The sequence below is a fragment of the Mus pahari genome, chromosome 12 (assembly GCF_900095145.1).
Source record: "Mus pahari chromosome 12, PAHARI_EIJ_v1.1, whole genome shotgun sequence".
Taxonomy (NCBI): Eukaryota; Metazoa; Chordata; class Mammalia; order Rodentia; family Muridae; genus Mus; species Mus pahari.
The window spans coordinates 30363113-30375587 of NC_034601.1; the positions used below are offsets into that span (position 1 = coordinate 30363113).

Genomic DNA, 12475 nt, shown 5'->3' on the forward strand with positions numbered 1-12475 from the left:
AAAAAAAAAAAAAAAAAGAAACTATCACCAAAGAATGAAAGGAACTCCTGCTAGTGTATAAAACTAACAGACAGGAGGCTTTCGACAGCATTTCCCACTGAAAGTAGTAGGGACAAATACAAAGAAACTGCATTTTCAAGCAGGAGAAAACGTAGGAGGCCCATAGCCTTCGCTCACTCCCAGAGAAAGAACTAAGTTAAGTAATCACATTGTTCCATTAAAATTCACAGTGGGGTAGGACTGGTCCCCAAAGGACATTTTCACAAGATCAATGTCTCAAAATTAAAAGAGATCTCAAATACACAATCTGATTTTTTTTTTTAATTCCAAAGCCAACCACAGTTTTAAGGACTCAGAGGACACAATTTAATTTTCATGATTACTTTAGCCATTTTCAAAGTAATAAGGTTATTCATTTGATATTTATTACAGCATGAGGAAAGTATATTCATTAATTTATGAAATACTAGTTCCTTTAAAATTTGTAATATCACTGTGGAATGCAAAATCACACAACTAAATAGTCTCACACTCAACCCTGCACACTCTGACCAAACAAGACCAATCAATAAGGTTTTCCAAAGCTAAAAAACCCTTTTGAAGAAAACAGGCTCATTTCCATGGCTGGGAACCCTGTAGATTCCTGAAATACCTGCCATAGTTAGTACCAGCTGTCAGCTTGCCTCTGCCTCCCCAGTGCTGGGATTAAAGGCCGGTGCACTCCTTCTGGCTCTGACCCTGTTCCTGCTGGAGCTCCTGCCCAGGATCTCCCCAACAGTGGATGGTAATCAGCAAGTGTAAGCCAACGCTTTCCTCCCCAAGTTATTTCTGATCATGATGTTTATCACAGCAACAGAAAGCCAACAGGGGCACCTCTCTCTCACACCCAGCTGCTGCTCTGACACGTGCAAGGCCAGCCATACACTGAGGAATGTGCTTTACCAGCAAAAGGACCTGTAGGTCACTGCAGTCAGGAAAAAAAACCATCATTTTCCCCATACACAGGAGGAGAAAATTAAAAGAGCTGTCTCCATTTTAAACATTACTATTCTTACATTTCCCCTTGAAGCCTCTAGTCGTTCTCTGTCAGGTCAACTAGACTTCGGCGTGAGGTACTAAGTGACTTAGCCTACAATTATAACTTGTTACTTTGACACTCAATTTCTATACAGATTTGAAAACCATTATACTAAAAGATGAAGATTTAAAATAGGTTAGGCTGGGCTGGAGAGGCTCTATGGTTAGGAGCACGTATTAATGCAGAGGTGGCTCATTACTGCCTGAAGCACCAACTCTCAAGGACTTCAAGGGGACCTGTGCTCATATGTGCACAAACCCACATATATACAAGCCCTACTCTCCCACACATACACATATTAAATTAAAAAATAAATATATATTTAAAATAGATTAGGCCATGGTGGGTCAATTTCCTCAATGAGTTACAGCCCAATTACAGAGAACAAATTAGAGAATTTTAATATTTAAAGAATCTTAATAAGTGGTGAAAAAGAGTAGTTGAGCAAGTTCTACATGCAACCTATGAAGACAGTGAGCAAGCAGGTAAAAATCTAGGCTTTGAAAGAGAGATCCTTAGCATGGCCAGGACAAAGAAGGGCAGTCTGGTGGCAGCTCCAGGCTGTGTGCCACGATGTTGCCACTGTAGAGCCCTTGAATTTTATCTGCCTTAGGGCAGGGAGAAAAAAGGTCATGGAAAAAAACTAAAGTCAAGTAATACAAATAAATTGCCAATTTATACTAGACTAAGTCTGCTGCCACATCCCAAAAGACTAGAAAGCAACCAACAGGACCTCTTTTAATGAGAGAAAATACATAAAATCAGGTTCTTGTCTGGAACTACAACTGAAAAAGCTCTCTCCAGCGCCGGGCGTGGTGGCACACGCCTTTAATCCCAGCACTCAGGAGGCAGAGGCAGGCAGATTTCTGAGTTCGAGGCCAGCCTGGTCTACAAAGTGAGTTCAAGGACAGCCAGGGCTACACAGAGAAACCCTGTCTCAAAAAACAAAAACAAAAACAAGTTCTCTCCAACCCTTTTTAAATACATGACTACAAAAAACATGCAGAGATTTTTTTTTAATGCCTGGTTATAAAAGTTATGTAATGTATGCATTCTTGGATCAGACTTATTCCACTTGTAACCTCTGTCATAAAACATTGTATTGCCAGGCACAGTGGTGCAAGCCTACAACTCTAGCACTCAGGAGGGGAGGCAGAGGCAGGAGGATCATCACAAATTCAAAGCCAGATAAAGGAACATAGTAAGACACTGTCTGAAGAACACAAAAATTGTGTCCTAGCAAAATGGCTCAGCAGGCAAAGGCACTTGCCTCCCAGCCTGACGACCTGAATTGGATCTATGAAACCCACGTAGTGGAAGGAGAGAGACAATTCCCAACAGTCGTACTCTGACTTTTACATGTGGTATGTGCCATGGTGTGTAAGAGTGTGTATGCCATGTATATGAACACACATATATGAAGTAAATATAAAAGCAATTTTAAGCCAAAATTCAACTAATCAATGAACCAACCAATCTAAAAATAAATGTCCTATCATGTCATTTGCTTATACCAAGGAGTCTAAGAAAAGTCACACAAGCTCACTACTGCTACTGGGGGAGGGTTAGCACAATGCTGCCCCTTTCTGGTATTACAGTATTTATTTGTCTGAGGAACAGGGAAACTGAGTCTCCTGACTGACTCTTCAACCTTGCCTCTGACACAAGGGGACTCAGCCAGTACCTGCAGGCCTGCTCTAACACACACACGGGCTATATCTCCAGAAAGTGTTACCTCTGTTCTTTATTCCCCTCAATCTACTCCTTTCACCTGATTTCTTCATTTACCCTCTTGAATTAATGTATTTGAAAATTGTGTCAAATCCTTTGTGTAGAATAAGACAGGATTAGAAGAAATGATAGAAAGTTTAAAATTCATAATTAAATAGAATTGGGACATAGTAAAAATTTGGTACATTTCTATTAATTTTAAGAAGATACAGCAGGCCTGGCGTGGTGGCGCACGCCTTTAATCCCAGCACTTGGAAGGTAGAGGCAGGTGGATTTCTGAGTTCGAGGCCAGCCTGGTCTACAGAGTGAGTTCCAGGACTGTCAGGGCTACACAGAAAAACCCTGTCTCGAAAAACAAAACAAAACAAAAAAATGAAGAAAATATCTAATAAGTTTAAAAAAATAAAGAAGACACAGCAAAACAAAAATTGAAAGATTTGTTTTTAATTCTAGGTAGTTACCAATATTAATGTACACTTCAGGCAGTCTCTGGTAACTCTGGCATGTCTATAGCACTACCTTACAACAGACAGAACTAAGAATGACAGAGGACATTACAATGCCCACCACCTACAATGCTTCAATGTTTCAAGGTCTTGTCTTCACCTAAGTAGAGGCAGGCTGAGATATCCTTTTAGATTCAATCCAACCGCTACCACCAATATGTTATTTTCTAGATAAGCTTCCAAAACTCCAGGTAAGTGTAATAGCCCATTATTTAGAGTTATGTGATCTAAATAATTGTGGACTTTCTCTGAGGTTCTATCCTGGCCTTCTCTAAATTCAGTGAGCATTTCCGCCCTCAAAATTTAACTGTATCTAAGTAAATGGTTCCAGAATCCCCATCATCCTTCCACTAGACTGGAAAGATCACATGAAAACCGGGCACAGTAGCACATGCTTTTAATCCTACATCAGGCTGGCCTACATAATGAGTTCAATACTATTGAGGACTATACTGTGAGACCCCACCTCCTATTTTAAGAAAATCACATGGAATTTCACTGTCCCTCCTCCTTACCCCTCTAAGCCATCCTTCTCCAAGGACTGCTCATTTCTGAGAACACTATCATTCTGTTCAGTTTTCTTCGCTCCTTTTCTTCATTTCTAGTATTCCACCTCACAGGCTTGACCATTTCGTCCTTTGAGCCATCCTTCTGTTTGGCATTTTCTTTCTCATTTGTACATCTATTTTCTACTTCACACTCGAGTAGCAGGTTGATAAATGTTCTGTTTTACTCTCTGCTCTACAGTCTTGGGTCTGCTTTGGATTTGTACTTTGTTCTTTGTTTCTATGTAGTTCCAGCTCGCCTGGGACTTACAGATCTGCCCACCTCTGCTTCCTGAGTCCTGGGAGTAAAGACACACCACTCCTCACCCTGCTTGTGTTTTAATCAAATGGCTTTCTTCAACCTGCAGCAGTGACCTGCAGCCTGCTGTGTACAGTAGTCCCTCCCCCTGAACTCTCAGGCAGCAGGACCTGGAACCACACTAGCCATCACACTTGTCTCACAGCTACCTGCAAATCTTCATCCGCCAGCACCAAGTCAAAAGAGGTGACACCTGCACTCACACTGCTTCTCCTGCCTCCCTGCCTTACTCTTAGCTGTGATACCCCGTCCTGCCTTAGACAACTTTTAATTCTTCAAAATATAGTGTCTGATCTTAATAATAAGGCTATGTGCTGATAAAACCCACTTTGTTACTATCTGTCTTCCTTCTATGTTCATAATTAGCATCATGGACCGCGGGTTAACTGTTCTAATTGTTTCATATGGATGCTGTCCAAAGTGGTCTCATTTGTTTCCACAATTTTAACAGTTTCCATTTTAACAAATCATAAACTGATTTCTAAATCTAAACCCCACAATTGTCTTCTTTGCTAAGCCTCAGGCTCATACAGCCAGCTGACCGTGCCCCCTTGGACATCTAATGGGCATCTCAGATTTAACATGCCCAAACAGAACCCTTACCAGTGAAATGCAACTTGAACCTTTCTAGTCTTGCTCATTTTAGTCCCATTAGGCATGCAGTTTCTAAGGCCAAAAATCTACATATGATTCTTTTCTTTTTCCTTCGCACCCTAAAGCCTCTCAGGGCCATTTACAGGTGACAGGCCTGAAATGCAGCCTAACTCGCTACTACCCACTCAAGCTACAGTTGTCATCTCTACAGTGCCCCCTAGCTGTCACTCTGCTCCTGCTTGGTCTGCTCTTCAAAGTGGCTTGTTCCATCTACTCAGAGCCCAGAGGAGACCATACAATTCTCCAGCCTAAAACTCCCCTGTAGCTTCCTATTGCACAAGATTAATAAAGTAACACACTCATCACTACGTAGACGACCCTAAATAGCCTGTCCCATCCCTGCCTTTCTGACCTCAAGTTCTGCCACCTGACTGCCCCCCAGTGCATGGGCACCACTGGCTTTCCCTCCACCCTTTAAGATGGATCCAAGTGTTTCTCCAGCCTTACTCCCATCCACAGGGTCCTTCCTACAACTGCCTTCTTTTTCTCTTTTTTCTTTTCTTTTTTTTTTTTCGATTTTTCGAGACAGGGTTTCTCTGTATAGCTCTAGCTGTCCTGGAACTCACTTTGTAGACCAGGCTGGCCTCGAACTCAGAAATCCACCTGCCTCTGCCTCCCAAGTGCTAGGATTAAAGGCGTGCGCCACCACGCCCAGCTTCTTTTTCATTTTTAAAGGTTCGGTTCAAATACCATTCTTCCTGAAGGACGCTGTCAGCACAGAGTAAAGTCACACTCTATCCTATTGCCCAGTCTTAAAGAATAGAGAATTTCCCCTCCCAGTAGGACAAAACTTTACTTCTTAACATTTTCCATTACAATTTGCCTGCTACAATCTTGTGCATGTGAAAACTCTAATAGTTATTGAGCAATTTATAAGAAACACTATCTGTAAAACTAATATAGTCTTCTAAAGCCAGAATCAAATCCAGAGAATCTGCAAAAAAAGGTTAATAACATCATGACTACTATTTAATGTAAGTTCAGAACATGAATGTTGACTTCTACAAGTTTTTCAGAGTCACTCAAACGTAAAGTTTTCTTGCAACCATTTACATTTCATGAAAATGACAACCTGTAGGCAAGTGTCTCTAGCGAAACAAACTGAGGTCTTACTTAATGTTATAGCGCCCCGTTTTCAGTGTACATCTATCAGGAAATTGAGCAAGTTTCCTGGACAGCATCTTAAAGTACTTTCTGCACTCCTGCATTCCTGTGCTCTGCTCATAATCAGTGGATGCAGACAGCGGCAGTCCATCCCTCACACGAATAACTGAGGCAGATAAAATCATAGACATTTCAACCCACAGAAGACCTAGAATAAAATGAGAAGTCTGAATTAAATAAAAATCAAGGCCAAAACTGGTAAGCATTTATACAACTTTCAAAATTAGTAATAATCAGAATATTAATTAAGATAATGGCATAATATAATCCAAGAACCTTCCACTTAACACATTTTTTTAAAAATATGTATCATATGTGTATGAGTGTCCAAACATATGTGCACGTACCATGTGCATGCCTGGTGCCCTTGGAGAACAGAGAGGGAGAACTTGATATATTGGAACTAGAGTTACAGATAGTTGTGAGCAGCTATGTGGGTACTAGAGTCTTCCACAAGAGTAACAAGAGCTCATAACCACTGAGCCACCTCTCCCACTACCAAAAAAGCTTTTAAAATCAGCACTTGCAAGCTGGGGAGATGGCTGAATGCTAACACTTGCAGGGCAAGCCATCTGATGTGAGTTAGGCTTTCCAGAACACAAGAAAAATTGAGACACGGTTATATGAGGAAATATCTATAATCCAGGGCTCCGACAGGTAGATGGGAATTTGAGACCCAAGAGCTCCCGAAGCTGAGGACAGATAGCCTGGTATACCACAGTGAACAAGAGACCCTGTCTCAAACGAGGTAGAAAGGCAAGAACCATTACTTGAGTTTATCCTTTGACCTGCATACCTATGCTGTGGCTCACATATGCTTCACCCCTACTGGTCAGTGTTCACAGTGCTACAAGTTGCTATACAAGCGACTAGAGAGAGGCAGTCATCCATTTCACCCAACTATGAACCCAGCAAGCTCTAATAATGACCTGTCCACAGTGCCCAGAGGTGCAATGGTGACAGAATGTTATAGGAGTCACCCATCTTATTTTTTAAATTGAATTTAAGATCCACTTCATACACCTCACTTGAACTTTCCAGGAACCTGTAAGGTTGGGTATTTGTTTCATTTTGCTTTGGAGGAAACACAAGTCCCAAAAGTTTAAGTCCTTTGTTCAACCCCTAGACTAGTAAGTAATAAGTTACTAACTCTAATAACTCTATGAAACACTGCCTCTAAACATGCCCAGGCTTCTTTACTACACGGGGAGGAAGGTGGCAAGCATCTCTTTGCTAGTGTCTTTTCATACACCAAACTAAAATATACTTAAACTTTACCCAGTCTCTAAAAATCAAGTACTAAACTGATGTGATACTCTTAAGTGGAAAACGTCCGATCCTTTAGTAACTTTTGGTTAATGGGTGTCAGGTTCAGTTCTCAGTCTTCCTTTACACAACTTAAGTTCTAAGTATTAAGATACCGCCTAACTTCTTACAGTATTGGCAAACCAGTGGGTACCAGTAACATGGAATGTGATTCCGCTTTTTAAAAAATGGTTGCTGTACTCATCAGCTGGGATTCTATCACGTGAAGCCTGGCGGGACACCCAGGCTCTGCCCAGGCTTAAGCACAGGAGGGGCGGCGGGTTCTGAAGAGTTCCACCTGCCCCAGGTGATGGTGATCGCGGAAGCTAAGCAGCAGCAGATCCCCACTTGTGGAGCCAATTTCTCAGGTCTCTTTTCTGCCAGAGAGAGTCAGAGAGTCGCAAAGTACCTTTAAACAGGGCCTCACGGGATTTCCCTGAGCCAACGTGTACGATCTGATCTCCAACTGCAACGCCCATTCAGACTTCACAAATCACAGGGTACAAGCTACCCCGCCCAAAAGAAAGTAGGAATGCCAGCCACCTCAAGCTCTCTCGGGCCACCTACCAGCCCGAATGAGTCGGTGTGCTTCTGACATCGGGAGCCAGGGAGTCAACACTACGGCTCGCTGGCAGCCCGGGGCGACCGTCCCTCCCAGTCAGCAGCCCCTACTCCAGCCGCCCATCCTAGGACAGGCCTGCCAAACAGCAACCGCCGCCCGTGAGGCTCGCAGCCCTAGGTCGCAGGGACCCTGACCCCGCACGCCGGTCCTCCTAAACTCTGAGGCCACCGCCACCAAGCTCCGGCTCGGACACTACCGGTCAAGCCGAGGTGGAACTCCGAGAGGGCGGCGCGAGCAGCGGGCCAGAGCTCCGGGAGACCCAGAGGAAGCTGGAAAGAGGGGCCGGGCCGTACCTGTCGCTCCGGGACCCGCCGCTCGGAGTGACGCGCCACGCAGTGCATTGTGGGGCCGGGAGTGGCCTTCCAGCGGGGATGCCCGCGTCCAACGTGGCTGGCGCCGGCGGAGCCCGCGCGGGCCTATCGGGCGCCGTGGGAAGCTTCCAAAGGCCCGCCCCTTTCCGAGGCCCGCCCTATCCCCGCCTCCTCCGGCGGAGATTGGCAGGTTTTCCTGCACCTGCGCCAGGAGATTGCCTTCTCGCCTAAGAACAGAATTATGCTGTCCTTCGGAAATAAGGCTAATCTCCTTCACCTGCTGCTCTGTGTCGGGAAGCAGTTTGTCTTTAGTGCGCCGCTCCGGACAGAGGAACAGCTCTCTCTGGTGAACAGGCAAAGGATCTTCTTCCATCAGGCACTACACAAAGAAACTTAGCAGAACAGAGAGAAAAGCCTCGGTAGCTCCTCCCAGCCTTCACGAGGTTAAGTATTATTAAACAAGAGTATGCTGAATGTCAATTAAATGGTAGGCAGCATCTTAAGCATGTTTTACAGGAATGTACTCAGCACTCCTTTTAAGGTGTAATAGGAATAAAAGGTATTAAAGCAAAGTTGTTACAGAAATGTACATCTGCTTGCTACTGTGAAGAAAAACTAATAGGTACATTGATGAATGAGTTGTGAACTGTCGGGGAAGAACTCCATGATTAAGTACCTTTTAAGGTCAAGGTATATTAAGGGACCTTTAAGAATGTTCTAGACCTTGGAAACATGATTTCTGAGCATTTAAATTGTGCTAGGAAGTCAACTCGACAAAAACCTGCACAGAGTTAGAAGAAGGACTCTTGAGAACCCCTCTGTAAAATTGGCCTAGTGGGCAAGTGTGTAGGATATTGTCTTGATTGACGATTGATACAGGAAGGCCCCGCCCAATGTGGGCAGTCTTCACCCCAGTGCAGGTAGTCCTATGTTGTACCAGAAAGTAGGCTGAGCAAGCAATGGGGAACAAGCTAGTAGGCAGCACTCCTCCATGACCTCTGCCTCATTTCCTGTCTAGATTCCTGCCCTGAGCCCCTGCCCTCACTTCCTTTCATAGATGAAATAAATCTTTTCCACACCAAATTGCCTTTGGTCACCATGTTTAATCTCGTCAATAAAAAAACCTAAAACATAGAGTATGTAGGGGCAAAAAATTTAGGCTGAGATGAGGCAAGGGCTAACCCTCTTTAGCTACTTTATACAGTTCAGACTTTAATCAGCCACACACCCTAAGATCAATGTGGAGCTAATAAAGACTCTTAAGTAGGATCTGATTTACATATTTTAAAGCTCATTCTGCTGTTTCTGGAGATGGATGGACAGGGAGCAAGAAGGGTTACTGATGGGCCAGTTTGGAGGCAGTGGTATTGGTCAAGGCCACAAATGATGGTGGCTTAAATAAAGATAATGGTAGTAGAGGCAGAAAGAGATGGACAATTTCAAGCTATGAATAAGTCATAGGTGGAATTCGTGGGTCTTAATGGACTGATTTTCTGGAGCAGGTCAAAAAAAAGGGAGACTATTAGATGCCTTAGGTAACTAGAGGGATTAAGAAGCCATTAGGATTCACAAAGTGTAGCAAACATGTGGGCTATGTTAAATTTGAAGACCTATAAATGGGAATGTCAAGAAGCAGTTGGGGATAAATATGCCTAGAGCTCTGAGGGGAGATCTGAACTAATTATGTATTTGGTAATTCTTAGTATGACTTAACAGAGCAATCCACTCTGAGATAAAGTTTGTATTCATATGTATTAAAAATGTCTACAGAATGAATAGGTGGTGGACTAGTCACACTGTCTAAGAAAAAAGAATGACAATCAGGGGCTGGTGAGATGGCTCAGTGGGTAAGAGCACCCGGCTGCTCTTCCAAAGGTCCAGAGTTCAAATCCCAGCAACCACATGGTGGCTCAAAACCATCTGTAACAAGATCTGATGCCCTCTTCTGGAGTGTCTGAAGACAGCTACAGTGTACTTACATATAATAAATAAATAAATTTAAAAAAACAAAAAACAAAAAAAACAAACAAACAAAAAGAATGACAATCAACAACTGTATACAAATCACCACAAGACTAAAATAAGCCAGACACAAAAACACATGACACATGACTCCACTTATGTGCTATTCAAAAACCACTACATAGGCATTGAAGGCAGGATGCTGCTTCCTACCATGATCAAAAGGAAACAAAACCAAGTCTGAGAAACACGCACTTGCAGGCATTTTCCAGTCCTGGCAGTCACTTTATGCTCCTAGAAAGAAGAAGCCAACAGAGCGAACCCCCAGATTTTCCAAGATTGCTCTCTGGGAATAATATTGGAAACACAGGCTAGAAGAAAGCCAAGCAGAGGTTCAACCCCATGGTAAGGAGGAGACGAGCAAGAGCTTTAATCTGAGAGCAGAGTTGCAGAGGAAGAGCTCCAGGAGTATTCATGAAGATCCTTGACAAATAGCAGCTACTGAGAAATTTAAATGGAAACAATTACTAGAGTTTCCAAGGAGTTTGGAAACATTCAGGTTCTAAGTAATTAGTCCAGGAAAGAAAGAAAAATACCTCGTTAGAAACATAGAGCATTCAGTAGAGAGGCCCCTAGACAAGCAACACTTTGGAGATAATATTTAATTACCACAAACAATATTGAAAAGCTGCTCTTCACATCCTCTTTACACTTTAAATCATCGCTAGTTTACTTATAATAGCTTATACAGAAAGGCCACATAACTACTAAAACTTATTGTTTAGAGAATGAAATCTATTCTTGCTCAGTATGATGAAATTTTCCCATAAATATCTTAAATGTGTTGGTTAAATCCATGGCCACAGGGCCCATAACTATGGATATCGGATTGTTATAAAGTTCTTATGACACACATAAAGTGAAATAATATTATTTGAATATAGTACAAGGAAAATAGAGATACCCAAAAGTTTATTAGTTGCTAAAAATGCAGTTTCAGGGGCTAAAGAGATAGTTTAGAGGTTACAAGTACTTATTTGCTCTCGAATAGAACCCAAATTCAGTTCCCAACAACCACGGGGCAGTGAACAAACACCTGTAACTCCAGTCCTGGAGGCTCTGATAGCCTTTTCTGGCCTCCTTGGACAGTGCATGAACATGGTGCACAAACACGCACACAGACAAAAACCTCCATACAGATGAAATAAAATAAATCTTTGTTTTAATGAAGTACCATAAATAACTCAAAAGAAGAGAAGAATGTTGGTCATGGTGATAATGCTTGTAATCCCACGGAGGCTGAGCAGGAAGGATGTCATAAATTCAAGGCCAAGGGGAGTGGGGGGGGGTAATAGGGAACTTTCGGGATAGAATTTGAAATGTAAATAAAGAAAGTATCTAATAAAAAAATAAAATAGAATAAATTCAAGACCAGTCTGGGCCCTACAGTGAGTTCTAGACCTTAAGTAACACAGTGCAATCCTGACCCCTTCCTACCAAAAATGAAATAAGGAAAACTAGAACAAACCCCAATTTGGATGGATATCAGTATGTTATACTCAATCCACAGGGACAGTTTAAATGAAATGTAAATGCTCTCAACACTTCAAGTAAAAGGCAAATATTATTACATTGGATTTTTTTAAAGGCATAACCCAACCTATGCTCTCTACAAGTTGTCTGCTTTAACAATGAATGCACAGCTATGTTAACAATGATAATTTTCTTTTAAAAGAGGAAAAACCCAATAACTAAATAAAATAAGATGAAAATAGTCCTATTCATATCAAAGTAAACTTGAGAGCTGGGAAATGCCCTCAATGTTGAAGAGTGTCAGTTGTAACAACATCAGAAAGAAAAGTGCATAGAGCAGACACTGGTAAACTGAAAGGAGAAACAGAAACAGCCATGAATATCAAGGGAGATCACGGCATACTTCCTTCTCATTGAGGGAGGAAGTCAATGAAAGTAGGTAAGGACATAGAAGATGAGCAATTTGCCATGGCGGCACTTCAGAGCACTTCACTAGACAGCAGTGGAACTCACATCCTTTTCAAGTGCACAGAGAATCTTCGCCCAGGGAAAGCACATCCTGGACCACAAAAGTAATTATAAGAAACATTCGTGAAAGACATCCTTTGACAGGAGTTTGGGGATAACACAAAGATAAGCATTTCAATTGGAGTGTGTTTGTGTGTGTGTGTGTGTGTGTGTGTGTGTGTGTGTGTGTGTGTGACCGTGGAAAACATACAGGAGTTGGCTTCCTCCTTCCACTGTG

At 42.5% G+C, this 12475-nt stretch overlaps 1 protein-coding gene across 3 annotated transcripts in view; it reads right to left on the reverse strand.

Annotated features, from left to right (window-relative positions):
• Sec22a (SEC22 homolog A, vesicle trafficking protein) overlaps positions 1 to 8264 on the reverse strand; it is a 58478-nt gene extending 50214 nt beyond the window's left edge. Inside the window, exons 1-2 of one of the 3 annotated variants that reach the window (XM_021209430.2) lie at positions 8218 to 8264; positions 5947 to 6145 (exon numbers count right to left, since the gene is read on the reverse strand). In XM_021209430.2, the coding sequence (XP_021065089.1) occupies positions 5947 to 6128 (182 nt within the window). In that variant the 5' untranslated portion in view covers positions 6129 to 6145; positions 8218 to 8264. Of the gene's footprint in view, positions 1 to 5946; positions 6146 to 7433; positions 7556 to 7869; positions 8025 to 8217 lie in introns of those variants that run through there. The other 2 variants (XM_029544813.1, XM_029544814.1) reach the window with 2 other exon arrangements.
• Between the last annotated feature and the right edge of the window lie 4211 nt (positions 8265 to 12475).